Here is a 19,255-nt window from a genome sequence, read left to right as displayed (position 1 = left end):
ATGTTCCGCACCGTGATGGATCGCTATCCACACGAATCACTGGCAATCAAATTGTTTCACCTCAAAAACTCGTTGATTGGAGAAGCGTCAGGTAAAATAGACCAGGATATAATCAATAATAATGATTATGAATAAGCTTGGCGAATGTCAGAAGATGCCTACGAGGATCAACGTTTGATCATCGATACGCATATCGACGCACTGTTCAACCTTCCAAGAATTACAAAGGAGAATGGAGAAGAGTTGCAGAAATTGGTATAGTGATGTGCTAGTATCCATCGTATTAAGCATTGATCAGTGAGAACTGCAATTTGCCCAGTATTGCAGTGAATGATGCTGATACAAACCGATGCCAAACAATTCTTTCTCAAAACGGCTTTAGCATTCTACAATAACATTTTGATAAATCTTGATCTCTTTTTGGAAATAATGCAAAGAAAATGCATCTTACCGTATTCTCAGTCCGTCGTATCGTTTTCAACTCCGTCGCAATCAGTTTCCAGATTCGTCTGACAACTTACGGCACTGTGTGTATTGAATGGTTAAAACACAACATATCAACGCTATAATAAAATGTTTTACTAGAATATATAGATCTACTGGTATCTCCCTCCATTCCTTCAGCATGATGGAATATACTAATTTCCTTTAAAATTAATTGTTCGTTATCAAAACTCAGCCCAAACATATGAACACAATTCCTTTTGACCGTACAATTATGGCATTTGCTCACAGTACAGCGAAAACAACACAATCAAAGAAACCGTATTTTTACATCGAGCGTCGCACACACATTGATGCGCACAAGCTTTTTTTTTTCTCAGTACGACGGATTAAACTTTGTTTACATTCTCAATTATACGCGGCGGTTGAGAAAATTTCGTAAAATTTGGTGATTTATTGAAGTTTTACGGCGTGTGATTGGAATGAAACCCTTCAGTGAAGAAGTACGAAGGTTTTCCATAGTGAAAATAAGTGCCCGGCGAAGTAAGTCACCCACGGGGGCGGGAAGAAACTTGTGTTGGAAAGTTGTGTGGCTCAGTCGATCGCTAAGCATTTCTCTCAAATCGTGTTCGTCCATGCGATTTCGGTGAAAAAGTGCAAAATGGATAATTGAACTGAAGTTATTTACCGAAATATAGTAGTTTTATTGCATTTTTGGTGTACAAGTGTACAAACCATAACAGCTTTCACAAAATTACACTTGGATAATGAATCTATGTTGAAGGTAAGTTTGAATATCCGCCGTACTGGAACATTCAAAGTTTGATACGACGAATAGTAGCGCTTACGACGAAGAAGAACAAAACCCTAGAATCATGCACAAAGCACGTGGATGCATTGAAAAACCATGATCTTCCTGTGGAAGGATTATCAGAAATGATGCTCATCAACATCATTAGCAAGCGGCTGGATAGAGAGACTAGGAAATACTGGGAATCGTCATTGTCTCATGATGATCAACCTAGTTATGATGACTTGTTAGAATTCTTGAAGGATCGTTGTCGTATTCTTTAGAAACTGTCAAATCATGGCCAAGCCAGTCAACCACAGACAGTAACCAAGCCCAAGCAACAGAAGGTTTTCGTTCAGACCAGTAAAGAAACATGCCCATGCTGCTCAGGTTCTCGCAATATTTACAAATGTGAAACCTTCAAGAAACTACAAATCCCTGAACGTTTCGAGAAGGTGAAAAGGGCAGGACTGTGCTTGTACTGTCTTCGCACCGGACATCGTACAGTGGAATGCAAGACAGATAAGCAATGCAAAACGTGTGGCAAACGCCACCACAGTTATTTGCATTATGAACGTGCTGAAGATCCTAAGAAGCCGAGCGACAACAATCAACCGAAGAACCCTGTGCTGCAAGCCCAGATTGAACCCGAACCGGAACATCTAGCGGAAAAACGTACGATTAGCTGTTGTACGCAAGCAACGTCCGTGACGAAGCAGATTTTCCTGTCAACTGCGAAGGTGTTAGTGAGTGGATTTGGCAGTGTGACTACTACATGTAGAGCCTTACTCGATTGTTGCTCGGAGTCGAATCTGATTTCGGAAAAAATGGCTACGAAATTGAACATCAAACCATCGGTTATTGACCCGCCGATTTTGATCTGCGGTTTAAACGGAGTGACGACGAGTAGCAACAAGATTATCCAGACAAGAGTTTCGTCTAGGGATGGCAAATACTTTGCTGTTCTCGACTTCCTGGTCACCCCTGCCATCACCGAACTTCCTTCAGGTAAGATAGACACCCATTTGTGGCCTCTCCCTGCCGGCGTAGAGTTGGCGGACCCCTCGTTCAATGTTCCTGAAGAAGTCGACATGATTATTGGCGCCGAGGTGTTCTATGACGTTCTGAAACAGGGGCGTCTGAAGATAGGTGGCGATTTTCCCACACTGGCTGAGACTACGTTTGGTTGGGTTGTCAGTGGAACTGTCAACACACAACGGAAGGCAGCTCCCCGCACGAGAAAACATTGTCATATGAACACGACTCAAGAGGACATCAACCAAACTCTTTTGAGATTCTGGGAGCTGGAAGCAGGATACGTTACCACCAAGATGACTGCAACTGAACGCGCTGTAGAACAACATTTCGAGGAAACACACTCTCGAAATAGCGAGGGGAGGTACGTTGTAAGGTTACCTTTCAAGCGTCGTTGTAATAGATTGATCAGTAGTTTCTCCAAGAATCCGTCGAAACAAAAGGCGTATACAGACTTTATGAATGAGTATCGTCTACTTGGACATATGCAAGAGGCAACGATCCCGCTGGTGGTTACTTTCTCCCACATCATGCGGTGTATAAGGAGAGTAGTTCAACTACCAAAACTAGAGTTGTTTTTGATGCCTCGGCGGCCACGACAACGGGCATATCGTTAAACGATACGCAATTGGTGGGTCCAACTGTACAAAGCGATTTAATCACACTCATCCTGAGGTTTTGTACGCACCAAGTCGTATTGACAGCTGATGTTCCTAAAATGTACCGTCAGATACAGGTATATCCAGAGGACCGACGATACCAGCGGATCGTTTGGTTGAATGACAAAGGAGAGGTAACCATTGAGCTGACAATCGTCACTTATGGATGCTCCAGCGCTCCCTACCTTGCCACGAGGAGTTTGATACAGCTAGCCAAGGACGAGGCAAACGAATTTCCACTGGCATCGCGAGTAGTGAAAAAGGATAGCTACATAGATGATTTTATTACCGGAGGACGAACGGCTGCTGAAGTTGTTGAGACATACGAGCAGTTGCAAGCGATGCTGAAGCGGGATGGTTTTGGAGCACACAAGTTCTGCTCTAACAGTTCAGAGGTGCTACGAGCCATACCGGATGAGCTACAAGAGAAGCAGGTGGATTTCGAGTCATCGGAGGTGAACAACACCATCAAAACTTTAGGCTTGATCTGGAATCCTACTGATGATTATTTCGCGTTCAATGTGACGGACTTGATCAACCAAGGCACACCTACAAAACGAGTCGTTCTGTCAGAGATAGGTCGACTTTATGATCCGCTAGGTTTCCTAGGACCGGTAGGAACCATTGCGAAATTAACTATGCAGGAACTATGGCGATTGAAACTTGATTGGGACGACGAGCTTCCTGAAGAGCAGATGGATACATGGACGACTTTTCGTGAGCAATTGCTGTCCATACGAAACATTCGAAAGAAGAGATGTGTCATTCCAGCCGGTGCGCAACGTATCGAACTACATGGCTACTGCGACGCCTCGAAACGAGCTTATGGTGCCTGCCTGTATGTGCGGTGTATTCTAGCAGATGGTAAGATCAACGTTCAACTTCTCTGCAGTAAATCTCGTGTTGCGCCTTTGAAACCGGTCACCATACCACGCCTTGAATTATGTGCTGGACTGGTTCTAGCACAACTGACGCGAAAATCAATGGAAGCGTTGGAAGTCAATTTCGACAGTGTCACACTGACTCTGGTGATATTCCCAAATCGTTTTGAGCTGGCTAAAGAAATCTCCGTTGGTACTGAATGAATTCGTTTGCAATAGAGTTGTTTCCATCATCGAGCTCACACCAAACTTCCAGTGGCGCTACGTGAGATCCGAGTGTAATCCGGCAGATGCGTTGTCACGTGGAATGCTCCCAGAGCATCTAATAGAAAACCGGCTATGGTGGGGAGGTTCACCCGAACTTCGACATTCGCGAAATTTGGAAGAAGAAGAGATGCCTCCCATTGACGATGAAGGCCTGCCGGAACTACGAAAACGTGTTTTGATTAACATAAATAAGGAGCCCGCTTTTTATTTCGCGCGAGTCAGCAAGTTCACACGTCTGCAGCGTGCATGGGCATATGTTTGGAGGTTCATCGACAACTGCCGAGCGACGAAGAAGAACTGTGGGCATCTAACTGCATCAGAGCTATCCAGAGCAACTCAAACAATCGTGAAGCTGATTCAGGAGGAAATGTTCCCGGATCTGCTCAAGGATCTGAAAATGGAGAAAACGAAGCGAAATAATTATTCTGTGCTAGCACCATATTTGGACCAAGCTGGCATAATAAGGGTCGGTGGACGGTTGAAATATTCGCATATTCCGTAAAACAATCTTCATGTAGGGCAAAATGGATTAGTGTCCATTATCCGCCAACAGTACTGGCCTGTTAAGGTGAAGTCCGTCGTGAAACAGATAGCTGGTCGCTGCTATACCTGCTACAAACACAATCCGCAACAATTGAAGCAGTTCATGGGCGACCTGCCTAGTTATCGTGTCACACCATCTCCAGTGTTTTCCAAAATCGGAATCGACTTTGCAGGCCCATTCGTGCTGAAGGAAAGCGGTCGCAAGCCAAGGTTCTTCAAGGCGTACGTCTGTGTATTTGTGTGTATGTCCGTAAAAGCCGTGCACCTGGAGCTGTGCACCGATATTCGTTCCGAGACATTCCTCGCTGCACTACAACGATTTGTAAGCCGACGTGGCCTCCCTAGTGACCTTTTATCTGACAACGGTACGACATTTGTTGGCGCCAACCACGAATTGGCTAGCTTGCGAAAGTTATTTGAAGATCAGGCTCACACTGAGAAACTGGCTGAGTTCTGCAGTGCGAAAGGAATCATCTGGCACTTCATCCCTCCCAGAAGTCCACACTTTGGTGGGATCTGGGAGGCTGGAGTTAAATCAATGAAGCACCTACTCAAACGAGTCGTTGGCGAAACTAGACTGACCTATGAGGAAATGGCGACATTCCTGACAGAAGCTGAAGCTGTTTTGAATTCGCGTCCGTTGTGCCCCCTCTCGGATGATCCGAATGATTTGGAAGCACTGACGCCATCGCATTTCCTTATCGGACGTCCCGGTCTAGCAATTGCTGAACCGTCGTATGGTGAACAGAAGATCAACAGGCTGTCAAGGTGGCAGCACGTGCAGAGTATGAGGGAGCATTTCTGGAACCGGTGGTCTACGGACTACCTCCACACGTTACAAACCCGGCAAAAATGGAAGGATGGCGTACTAGATATCAAGATAGGATCTATGGTATTACTTCGTGACGAGAACGTGCCACCACAGTTGTGGAAAATGGGTCGCATCGTGGCCTTGCACCCCGGTAAGGACGGCGTAGTCAGGGTGATTACCATCAAGTCTTCGAGTGGTGAATACCGACGAGCAGTAGCGAAGGTGTGTTTGCTACCAGATGTTTGCTACCAGATCGGACGATCCAAGGGGGGGTGTATGAAAGAGTAAAGTTTGAAATACAGTCCACATTTCTTTCCGTGTAAGTTTCTCTTTTGCATTACCTGAAAAATAAACAAACTTTGTATCTTTGTTCAGTTATGAAATAAACGCTGTACCGATTAAACGCGTTCGTGTTTTGTCTTTTCGTAAAACCGAAGAAATCGCTGTCCAGACCACGCAAAAGTTAATTCCCGGAACACACGCCAAATCGGTAAACGATGAAACTCGACTACCTTGGATTCAAATGGAATTTTGCACATAGTTTCGATATAATAGAATAAGTTTTTTCCACTGGTGGAGAGACCATTTAAAATCAAGAGTAACTTCTAAGTATTTTTAGCATCACCATTTAAAAAAATGTACCTAAAAAAAAATACACCAAAAGTTGCCCTTAGAAAAAAAAAATTATTTTAAATTGCACCATGTGGAAACTGCCCTTAAAACATGGGATATTAATGTGGAAAGAGATAAACGTAACATTGTTGGTGGAGCATCTGGAGTAACTTATGAAACGGGCGTATTTTCTTAAGTTTTATGATATTAATATAATTGAATCCTAAATATCTAGAAAACGGCTAGTTTTAGGAAGATCATTGTTATTAGCATTTTGAATTGTTTTTGGATGAAAAATCATATTACAGCATCAAAACGTCTTTTATACGGCCAGATATTGAATTTTCAGAAATGCACCAAAAGTTGCTCTTAGAAAAACTTTTTTATTTTAGAGTGCACCATGTTGAAACTGTGCTTAAAACATCTGGTTTTACATTGAAATTTTACAGAAAAAAATTGAAAAAAATCGAAGATATCTATTTTTTGCAATTTGTGTTTTAAGGTTTAATTTCGATTTTTTCATGAAAATAAAAGTATTTTTTTTTTCAGTGTATATTTTTTTTACAAAGCCTATTTGATTGTCTACCATCCCTCGTCAGACACTATTTCTCTATTTCAAACGGTTTCCGAGGTAAAATTTTTTTTAAATGGTGGTGCCAAAAATACATACGTCCTTATCGGAAGTTACTCTCGATTCTAAACGATCCCCAATTATATGAGATAATTTTCGTCTCATATACTTAATACATCTGCGCAGTTTCATCCAAATCGGAATGGTACATGTCAGATTTCAGCATTTTATGGACGATTTCGCGTGGAACCGTTCTAATACGGTTGATTCTTTGTCATGTTAACAAATGAAAAAACAATATTTCCTAGGTCGATAAGGTATTAATTTTAACTCAACTACTTAATCGTTTAATTTGTTAAAATATAAATAATAAAAATGTCCAGACACGACTACAATATAATATTCACATAACAATTCGAAGCTTCATAAAAACTGTTAGATTGTATTGATCAGGAAAATTTAAAATTTCCTAGAAAATTTTTCTTTTCATATTAATGTTTAAAGCTCAATCTTCATTTTATGAACCATGTTTCATAAGTCAGATAAAGAAATTTGATAAAAAACTTTTTGTCATTTACTTCAGCGCTACTCTTTTTACCAAAATTATTCAAGATGCTACGTCCACTAGTTTGGACCCCTCCCTCCCCCTCGTCACACATCGTCACAAATTCGTGAAGACCCCCCTACCCCTTAAAATGCTACGTCATTTATGGACGACCCCTTACCAATGGCTTTTAGAACGTAATCATAAATTATGCGACTGTCTTCTTATAAAGTATGGGCTAGTCTAGAGTATTTCCCCATTGATCGTTTTTAAAAGCATTTTTAGCTGATAGCTTTTAAATTTTATATTGCTGTTTTGCTTCATTAGCCTAAGCGCCAGTTGTCATCATTTTCAAATTTACTAACATGTGTCGATTTAAAGAAATAAAAAAAGGTCTGATCATATTGTTATACATGAACATGAACCATTTGATTGCGACCTAATTATCATCAATTCAATAGCATACTATTTGATAAATAACCCTTCAAAAAACGTTTTCACTATACTACCCATCAATGAATAATAGACCTATGTGAATAGGAAATCCAGCAAACATATGAATATAGGACTGACATGCATTTATGGACAGTATACAAAGTATACCCTAGGCATGGAACAAACTTTTGAAATATAAAACAAACAGATAAATTTCCAACGTCCCAATATAAATGGACTATTAAATTTTTCATTATTTAAGAAACACAAGCATATTGTTAAATCACAGACAAACAGACGTAATAGATAGAACAACTATCAATTCAAAACATAGTCATGCGAATATTAAGGCCCAATGCTTACAAATACTGGGTTTGGCCAAACGGTAACTAGATGGCGGTAGTGCGCAAATGTCAAACTCGAACGAAAACGCGACGCGAGCGCCACGAATGAGCCATCGGCCAACTACTAAATAATAGAATTTAGCGCTAATTATTTTTATCGTACAGTAACGATAAAAATAATTCGAGCGCTACGTCTATTTGTCTTTGGTTAAATTTTTCTACAATACAAGTATATGTTTGAATAAATATTTTAAATCGCAAAAAAAAACAGAAACAGGCAGCACTAAACGTTTTGTAATCCCAAATGGAAAATTAAGCCTGGTTACTGAAACAAGTTGCTTAGAACATCCAAATGCTATTGGAAAATCTGGTTCTTCTTTAATAGTTTTGTCCCTTGGTGAGCCAGGGACTCTTCAATTAGTTCCATACAAAACAATTGTCATTTGTTGCAACAATATTCTAACCAATGAATTTCAAAGATGAATTCAAAAGCAGTATGTCTATAATGCCCTTTTTTTAATACAATTACTCACTGTTAGGTGGTTATGAGTTCGGGAAAGGTTTGAAATTAATCCTAGTTAAGTTAAAACCGTTTTTTAATCAATATAAAGGAATAAGAAAACCATTAAAAGCAGAAAATAATTTTGGCCATGTTTTACTCAAATTACTCTTGTGTGCGCCGTTAGCGCACGGTTATAAGGCCCACAATAGAACACAATTTCCTATGGGAAGCGTAGAGGAAATTTCCTTTCGATTTTACTAAAAGACTTTTGTTCTACGATGCATAGTTCAGCAGATATGAATTTTTGAAGTTTGAGATATATAGGGAAATCGTGAAAATTCATCTACAGTTTTCCGGGAAAATAGGCCACTATAATTTTTTGAATTTCACTTTTGGTCATGTATCCACGAGCTCAACCTCTGGTGAAAATTTCATCCAAATCGGAGAACCTCCGGCCCAAATCGTCCGATAATAAAAAATAATCCCCAGTGTTGTCTAATAACACAGAACACCTAGATATAAGAAATGAATATAATGTTTGGAATTATACTAATAAAATAATAAAAAAAAATGACAGGGTTCTAAATAACGGTTTTGATTATAACTACCAAGGGGTCCATCAATTTGACCATGCGAATACAGTTTCTTTACTTACTCGACAGAAGCTTTCAAACTAGTATAAATATGGAACATTCTGAAAGAGCAAAGCAAGCGTAAGTGGGCCTGTCCCTGCGAAAAATGCTCATACCGAAGTGTTTTGCCCATATCCCTGTGATTACCCTCTATGGCTTATTCAAAAGTAAATAGGAAAAGGTGAAGTTGCATCGAAGCCACACCTCAAATTTTCAAGAGCACAAGACACCAAACAGCGCTCCGCATTGAAAATTTATCCCATTGGTCACCACCAGTAAGCAAGTAATTCGATTGATTTTCAACGTGAACTGTTGTCAGATTCTCCAGTCTTGTGCACTTGACAATTCAAAGTTTGGCTTCGTTTTATAATCGTTTTATTTGTGCTGCATTAGAATCGTAATTCGTTTTTTTTTAAGAGCGCTGGAAACATATAGACGGACAAAATTAAAATCAATATAGAATATTTAAAAACAATAAAATAGTCATTCAAGTCATCGTGCAATAGTTTGGGGTCATTAGAAAAATAAGTTTCTATTAAATCTCATACCAATTATATGCGCATTATTATTTACGTTGAACAACGCTTTAGACCATCGAAATTGTAAGAAAAATTGTAGAGATATTAACATAAGCGGTTTTCATAAGATGCAGATTAATCCAAACTTTTGCACGATGAGTTGAATAAATGTTTTATGTATTTTGAACAGTTTTGAACTGCCCTAATCTGGGATCATTATTCTTTTCTGTTCGTGGCTTGATCAGCATATTTTTTGGCTTTTCATAAGGGAAACTCCAGTCTCAACACGGATTTAAACTAATTGCAAAAATCGAAGAGCCATTTTATTTAGAATAATTGATGAACCGAGCAAAATAATCCGTTTCTTGCGAAAACTGATTGAATTTTTGTATTAGACAAAAAACAAGGAATAAAATTGATAACTGTAGGTACGGTCATACTGAAAGCGAAAAAATAAATGAAATCTTGCTTCAGTATCATATGATCGTATTAACAGTTTTAGATTTCTCTTAATCGATTTAGTTCATCAAATTTACGTAACACCGTTTAACACAAATTTTGTCATTTTGATACAATACATATTAGATTCAAACAAACATAATGTAAAAAAATGAACGAACTACACATATCCCTTTGAAATAAACTAAAAATACTTTGCACTTTATTATCATCACCTTATCACTAGCTATATACAGCAAAGGGTTCAATCTCACACTTCATAGAAACACATTCGATGTACAACTGAACACAACATACAAGAGTATTATTTTCATTTTCAATACGGACAGAATGGCGCCGCGGGATAGGGAACACTTCCTGGCAAAGCGTACGGCGTAGGGTTCACCACTCGGCAGATGTCCTTATACGAGCGACCCTTGGGCTTTTTCTTGTGCGTTGGACTGGGGCCTCCTCCGCCGGAACTGTAGTACCCGTACTGGTTTCCACCGTAGCCATAACCGGAATAACCCGGTTGGTAAGCGGCGAATCCGAACAGCTTATCAAGTACCGGCGATGCTAGAACCACTTCGGTCAACAGCAGCAAACTCAGCAAAGTTGACAGTACCAATGACAGTGACCTCATCTTGGTGTGTAGGGCAACAGCTTTTGGTAATGTTATTTTTAGCACTCGATCAATCAGTAATGGAAGGGTGCGTATTCGACGTCTATCAACTGGTGGCAGCAGCTAACACTCTTTGGAGGATTGCCTCTAAATGGTAGGCTCAAGTTCAATGGTTTGAGTTTGCGATCGAGGCTTAATCAATCCAATTATCTTCAATCAACTGTTTTCACACCATGTGGCGGCGATCCTTAGATGGAGAGAACACACGACTATCGCTGATACAGAACTTACGCGCGTAGATGTTGCCGAGACAGTGGCACCTCTGATCGAGTGCAACACGCTAGATGATCTATTGAGTGGACAGGAGCCGGCCAATGCTTTTATATAAGGGTTTTTCGCGCGAAGGCCGTTCTATCGCGGATGGATGTTTTGCTTTCCTTTTTTGCGCAATTTCGGTCGGGTTCTGATGATGAGCGATGCTCCATTCGCTGCGCTGGTTCTTATGTGACGACGGGGTTCCCCTCTCTCAGCTGGAAGAAAGGAAACAGAAGAGATGATTCATTCTTCAGGGACTGTCATGCGAAATTGCACCAAGGTAGTCAAACAATTCTAGGACGGTCAGATGGACGGTTAGATCCAAGCTATTTATGAACCAATTTGATTGAAATTTTCACAGGGGGTGGCCCATTTCGTATAAGAATGATGGACGTTTCGCATAAATTTATTTCATAAAAGAAAAGTTAGCATTTTAACCCGTATAGGCCTGAGTGAAAGCAAAAATACTGAAACCCTCACCGCTCAGCGAATTCTCAACGGATTCAAATGATTTTTTGTCAGTTCACTGGCCCACATATCTAGTTTCTAGAAGTAGCCAAAGGAACTTGGAAATATTGCAATATTTAGCCTCATGATGTTAGTTTCACATTTTTTCATAACCACTGTGCCATTTAAAAAGAAAATAACTTCGAAAAGTATTAGTTTTGGAGTTTCTCAAACATCATCCAAAATATCCTATTTTTCGACACTATGGGGCAAGTGTGACACCCATATGGGGCAAGACGGTCACCGAATGAACGTCGCATGTAATTCTATTTGTAATGAAATTTGCTTTATTACCTATTAATATTACATTAAAGCAGAAATAATTTTAAGTTTACCGTGACAAGGGGATGCTTTATAACAAGATTCAACACAAGCGTAACTCTCTATTGCTAAATTCGAATAACTAAAATGGTTATTTTTGTCTCCATTCAATACAATATATGTATTACCCTAATATTACGGCGAATATGCATAATATTACACTAGATCAGCACTAAATAAAGGTAAAATATTGATGTACACTAAAATCTCAATTTACGAAGTCTTTTTTGACGCTACCTCAATTTAAGTCATTTTTTTACGCAGTAAACTCAATTTACTTTTACTTTTTTACGCAGTGCGTAAATTGAGTTTTGACAATTCTGTGGGAAATTATTGACCTCCGATTGGGGAAAACCGTTGGAAACCCATACAATATGGGTATTTTCAGAACGGGCACGACGAGGGGATGACGAAAATCGATGTCCGACGCCATTTTGGAATCCAAGATGGCGACCTCTGGTTGGGGAAAACCGTTGGAAACCCTACAATATGGGTATTTTCGGAATGGGCATGATGAGGGGATGAAGAAAATCAATGTCCGACGCCATTTTTGAATCCAAGATGGCGACCGCTGGTTTGGGAAAACCGTTGGAAACCCATACAATATGAGTATTTTCGGAATGGGCACGATGAGGGGATGACGAAAATCGATGTCCGACGTCATTTTGGAATCCAAAATGGTTACCTCTGGTTCGGGAAAACCGTTGGAAACCCATACAATATGGGTATTTTCGGAACGGGCACGACGAGGGGATGACGAAAATCGATGTCCGACGCCAATTTGGAATTGAATCAACAAGGCTACCAAAACGAATGACAGGCTTCTTAGTCTTAAGAGTTTAGATTTTATGCTATAAATAAGTATCATCAATGTACAACTACTTAAGTTTGTAGATACACAGGCCCATATATCGTGGTCCTCGGAAGTACAAAAACATCGACACAACTCAATACAATACTTCGTTTGCAAATTTGGACAGTAAGAGGCCTTTGCAATAATGAAGAACTATCTATTGATGATTGGTTACGCTTGTATATCCTAATGCCCATATACGATAGAGATCTTAGAGGACCAAGGACATCCGCACAAATTCATACAATACACCGTTTACCCACAGGAATGGTAAGGGGCCTTTGGAGTATTTGAAAATTATCTTCTTATCACTTATTATGGCCGTAGATCCAATGGCTTCTATTCAATGTAGTCCTTGGAGCACCAATAATATCCGTATAAATCAATAAAATATTCAATTGACTTGAATAAATGGCTAAGAGACTGTGCCATATTTAAAAACTACCTATAGACCATTGATCACGTTTGTAGATTCAAAGGCCTATTTTCAATGAAGTCCTTGGAGGACCTAGGATTTCGGTACGAATTATCACATTACTGCTACATATAGATAAGGGCCTGTGCCATATCAAAAAAGCATCAATTGATAATTGGTTACGCTTGTAGATCCCAAGGCCTATATTCGATATAGATCTTGGAGGACCTAGGACATCCGCTCAAATTATTACAATACACCGTTTACTCACATGAATGGCTAGGGGCCTGTGGAGTAATTGAAAACTAACCTCTTATCTCTTATTACGATCGTAGATTCCAAGGCCTATATTTAATGGGGTCCTTGGAGGACCTAGGACATCCACACATATAATTACAATACACCGTTTACTCACATGAATGGTTAGGGGCCTGTGGAGTAATTGAAAACTAACCTCTTATCTCTTATTACGGCCGTAGATCCCAAGGTCTATATTCAATGGGGTCCTTGGAGGACCTAGGACATCCACACAAATTATAACAATACACCGTTTACTCACATGAATGGTTAGGAGCCTGTGGAGTAATTGAAAACTAACCTCTAATCTCTTATCACGATCGTAGATCCCAAGGCCTATATTCAATGGAGTCCTTGGGGACCTAGGACATCGGCACAAACTATAAAAATATTCATTTTACTACTATGAATAGATAAGGGCCTGTGCAATATCAAAAAAACATCAAAGGATCGCTAAATATGCCAGTACATTGCAGGTATATATTCCAGGAAGTTTTTGAATGAACTAGAAAACCTGTTGTACTCACTTAATTACCAAAACTTGGATCTGACAATACAAACGCTTCTTAAAAATATAACAATATTCTAGGGTCCAGTATTGTGAGACATTCTTCTACATAGAAATGATAAATTGATCTCCGTTAACTCATGTAGAATCATATGCCCCAACTCCAAAGAGTTCTTGGAAGACCTTAACTTGCACACATTCTAGCCTGATTTAGAACCCAATGTATTAATAATATGTTAATGGTGCTAAAATAGCATATTTTTTTCTAAATGATATAAATTAATTTCATACAAGTAGATTGCAAACGGCAAAACCTCGTTTTACGAACTGAGCTCCCTCGTTTTACGCACTGATTCAATTTACGCACCCCCGATGTATTACACATGCACAAACAGTCAATTAGCCCAGAAAGATCTCAGTTAAAAACTGTGAAAGTGCTCATAAGAACTCTAAGCTGAGAAGCAGGCTCTGTCTCAGCTGGGATGTTACGCCAGAAAGAAGAAGGGAGTTCTGTGAAAAATGCACGCATCTTACTGCATCTGCTTGTCTTACTGCAAATAAGCATAAGCATAGCATAAGCATAGATGACCGTACAATTCGTAGTTGCTACTCCGTGATTGACCAGAACAATCGAAGTTGCACAGGGAATTAATGAATGGGGCTTGGGATTAGCTTACCATTCTTCAATGTGCACAAATCGAGAGCTCAAATTTAAAAGTCAATAACGGCGCCGACCACGTCCTTACGGTCATCGGGGAAGGGAAGGAATGTTAGTGTGGCTACCGTTGTTACTAGAGACCGAGATCACCTCTGCATCTCCACGGTTGTCATGGAAAGGATATTGGGTTAGTGGGATAAGGTAAAGATCTGGGAGTCACCAATGTTTGGTGATGCGATCCATGATATAATCACGCCTAACCGGATTCGCGAAATAATTCGATAATCGTATTGTACGCCGAACAAGTGTTCGTCACTCGCCCACGCAAGAGCAAGCGACGCGATCAATAGATCAAACACTACTAACGAACCGATCACTTTTTCACTGCTCCACTACCGACGCGCGACATGTTTGATCCTGCCCCAATCACCCGCCCCCGCAGGAGCAAGCGTCAAGGTCGAAGGATCAAACACTACTAACGAACCGATCACTTTTTTACTACTTCCCTACCGACGCGCGACATGTTTGATCCTGCCCTCATCGCTCGCCCCCGCAGGAGCAAACGTCAAGGTCGAAGGATCAAACACTACTCACCATCTGCTTGTCTTACAGCAAATGATTATTTACTATGTTAATTTTATTTTAAGCTTTGACTGGTATATTTTACTAATATGCAATGAACTGAAAGCCAAAAAAATTACGTATCGAAAACTAACCCGAGACAGACAAATAAGAAGCATAAGTTCAGATATAGTTCAAATTTTAAAAGGCCTTAGGTATGTACTTACAAACGTAATAACAACTAGCAGAAAGCAGCGCAAAGAGGAACCATCAACGTCCAATCCAATTACGTATGCGCATAAACAATGAACGCACGCAAGATAGTTGTGCGCATCGTAACTTTCAATCACAGTGCTTCTGCCATACAGTCCATCATACCGGATAATTCCTACAGACAGCTACAACATTCATTCACAACCGAGAAGAGGCTCGTCCATTCATTTGTCCGGCGACAAAGAGGTGCTGCCGCTCGTACTGCTCGTACAGGTATGTTAATAACGATTCAACGACAAGATGATTCGATCATATGTTTTTCCTCGGATTGCAATCCAGTAGACCTTGAAGAGATTTACTACACCTGAGAGATGCCGACCGGACTGCACCGGTTCTGCACGATCTACAAAACGGCTACAGTTTCAAGTCCAAGCCCAAGCGGTTGCTTCTTACAGAGGAAGGTGGTTACAGTTTAAGAAGAGCTTACAGTATACGTCTGATACCTACAGCTGCGAGCAAGTGGCGAAGTTCTTGAACTTCAACTATTTTCATGGGCGTCGCTAGGATTTGCATCAGAGAGAGTAACGCTTACCGCATCCTTGTGTTATTAGACTACTAAACTTTAGTATGAAATGTAACACTATGAAGAAACAGGAACCTCTTCTTTCTATTATAGTTGGCAAAGTGGAATTCAAAATGCGATTTAATTCAATTTCTCGACTTCAGTCAGGTAACGGTTTTGGTCGAAAAAAAACCTGAATAATTGATAGGCGATGAATGAGGCCCGAAATCAATCTAAGTTGATCTGCGAAATAAATTCCTTCAGCGTTGCAACCAATAATAACTTCAGAATGCCTGCAGGCATCATAAAAAGAGTTCTTTGAAGTATCCCTCTAAGAATCTTTCAGGAACTCCTCAGGATTTTATCTTAAGATTCCTATAAGGAACTACAGGAACTCTTTGAGGAACATATTATTTTGTTATGGCTATATCGGTCATGCGACTCTAAGTTAAAGAGAATGTAGAAGATCCCTTTACCTTTAAGTTGCATAATCGATATAGCCATAACAAAATAATATAAAACAATCACGTTTGATGCGTTCTCTACCTTTGAGGAACTTAAGATTCTCCTATAATAAAAAATATCCAAGTGTTTCATAGAAGAGTTTGCTTCTAAAGGCATAATTGATAACTGCACGAGTTCTCGCAGGAATCGAAACAACGATAAAATACTTCAAGAATTTCTCCAGGATTGTTCGAAGCACTCTTCTTTAGAATACAGTCAACATTCGTTGATTGCACTAAACCTGTAGCCCACCTAGTGAAAGACTTTCACTAATCGGGCTGAGTTTTTAGCTGTCAAAATATCGAATACAATAGAAATTCAGGGCTACCAATATTGATAAATCGAGCTCTATGTCAAAAAGTGACGTTTGCCTTCGTTGTGAGTGGGCTATAGCCCACCTAACGGGAGCCCAATTAAAACGAACCCACTTAAAGATAGTGCAACGAACGAAATTCGACTGTATATCAATGACTCTTCTAGAAATTTGAAAAGCTGAAAAGCTGAAAAGCTTCTGAAATTAAACTCATGGATTATTTCAAGATTATCATAAAATTATTTTTCACGAATTTTTCAAAAATATATTTCAAAGTTTATTCAATACTTCTTAAGCTATTATCAAAGTATTTTTATGAATATACGCTTTTAAAAATTCTTTTGAGATTCTGTCGTGAACATCTCATCGTATCGCTTTCCAACGAGTTTTCAGAAGATTCTTAATGAAATGAATCTATGGCATCTATTTAAACAAATGTTAGTCCAAATAAATCTTTGAGAATGATGTTCTTTAAGGAGTTAATTCAAGAAATCCTTCTGAAATTCACACCAATAACTACTTCAGTACTGTAGAACATATCCAGGTCAAATCTTACAAAACATTTTTTCAAGAATTTTTTTTATTGAGATCTTCAGACACTGCTCCAATATCCTAAAAGTAGTTTTGGAGGAAGCTCCTATTTTGATTTATTTTCTACCAAAAATTCCATCAAACCTTCATTTAGACAACTCTCATTTTTCCTAGAATTTTGTTCTGAGATTATTCCAGAATATTTTACTGTAATTTCTGAAGAATTGTCTGTTTCATGGACAACACAACGCGTCGCCAACTATTAAACAGACCGACGAAATCGTTACCAGTAAACGAATCAAAGAAGGTGATTTGCCGTTGTGTAGCCATGTGTGTAGACAGGCTACGAATACTGTTTGGAGCTAGTTCTCCGGACTTATGAGGGGCACTCGCGACGAATCTGTGGCCGGAAAGTGAAAAACTTGTTGAACGAAAACGTATTACACTGCCCATAAAGGCATAACTGTCCCATATAGATAAGTAGGCATTGAAAAATCGACGCTCGAAGTTTGAAGTTTGTTTGTGTGGCTGGCTGGATGAAGTATAGAAAGAGCACCAAACGTGTAAAACATGTTATACAAATTTATTAATTTAAGTAATTAATAATACCCTACTCGCAGCTCAAAGCGGCATTGAACTCTATGGATCGTGTTGATTGTGCTTATGACCCGGTGGTTTCTTCTTCCCTATTTGGCAAGTAAAATACACCGAAGTGAAATAAACAGGGTAATTTATCAGAAATTGCATATACACTTTACTCTTTGCACTACACGTGCATTCCAAATGCATTCCAGTACTGACCATTGTTGTAGCTATAAGAATTCAAAAAGAACCAAATAAGCATTAAATATATTGGCTTCATACAAACGTCATTTGCTGCAAGCGTATACCTTTTTTTATTAGTATCATTCCAAACATTACATTCATTTCTTATATCTAGGTGTTCTGTGTTATTAGACAACACTATCATCCTAATTTGGTGAAACAAATTTAAGATTTTATTTACATTTTGTTAACAACATATTACATTTCATTTGCCGTAGCAGTTCGGATTTTTTTACAGGTGAGTTGATTTCACCTGCTTATAAGAGAAAAAAAAACGCTTTGAATATACTTAACCTAACTTAACCTAAACATATAACGCATTAATCGTGGCAATAGAAGATTGTAACGATTTTTGCCTGAAATTATTAATTATTTTATTTGACATTTGTTCCAATGTTTCAACATTGGATATTCTATGTAACTCATTGGTACTATACCAGGGAGGAAGCCTCAGAATCATTTTCAAAATTTTATTTTGAATTCTCTGTTTAGCTTTCTTCCTGGTATTACAACAGCTTGTCCATATTGGTACAGCATACAACATGGCTGGCCTGAAAATTTGTTTGAATATCAAAAGCTTGTTCTTAAGACAATTTTTTTATTTTTTATTAATAAGGGGATAAAGCCATTCTACATGTTTGTTACATTTGGCTTGAATGCCCTCAATGTGATTTTTGAAAGTTAAATTCTTATCTAGCATGAGCCCTAGATACTTAACTTCATCTGACCAATTTATTGGAACCCCTCTCATCGTGACAACATGTCTACTTGAAGGTTTCAAATAAAGAGCTTTTGGTTTATGTGGGAATATTATTAGTTAAGTTTTGGAAGCATTAGGAGAAATCTTCCATTTTTGCAAGTATGAAGAAAAAATATCCACACTTTTCTGCAATCGACTACAGATAACACGTAGGCTTCATCCTTTGGCGGAGAGGCCTGTGTCATCCGCAAACAAGGATTTTTGACATCCCGGAGGTAACTCAGGTAAGTCAGATGTGAAAATATTGTATAATATTGGTCCCAAAATGCTGCCTTGAGGAACACCAGCTTTTACTGGAAGTCTTTCAGATCTGGAGTTCTGATAATTAACCTGAAGTGTGCGATTTGCAAGCGTACCTATACCTGGTACAGTTAACTCTCCCTTACTCGATATCGAGTTAGAGAACCATAGTTAAAGTTGGTTTTCATGGCTAACTCGATGGTCCCTTTGATCGCAGTTGCATT

The 19,255-nt window shown here is 39.2% G+C and overlaps 1 protein-coding gene across 1 annotated transcript; it reads right to left on the bottom strand.

Moving 5' to 3' along the window:
* Window positions 1-10,216: 10,216 nt before the first annotated feature.
* LOC23687559 lies at window positions 10,217-11,175 on the bottom strand. The gene has a single exon (XM_011494679.2). The coding sequence runs from the start codon at window positions 10,667-10,669 to the stop codon at window positions 10,364-10,366; it is 306 nt and encodes a 101-aa protein (XP_011492981.1). The 5' UTR covers window positions 10,670-11,175; the 3' UTR covers window positions 10,217-10,363.
* Window positions 11,176-19,255: the final 8,080 nt, after the last annotated feature.

Source organism: Aedes aegypti, chromosome 1 (assembly GCF_002204515.2).
Source record: "Aedes aegypti strain LVP_AGWG chromosome 1, AaegL5.0 Primary Assembly, whole genome shotgun sequence".
NCBI lineage: Eukaryota > Metazoa > Arthropoda > Insecta > Diptera > Culicidae > Aedes > Aedes aegypti.
The sequence above is the reverse complement of the archived record's forward strand: the minus strand, read 5'-3'. Positions and strand labels throughout refer to the sequence as shown.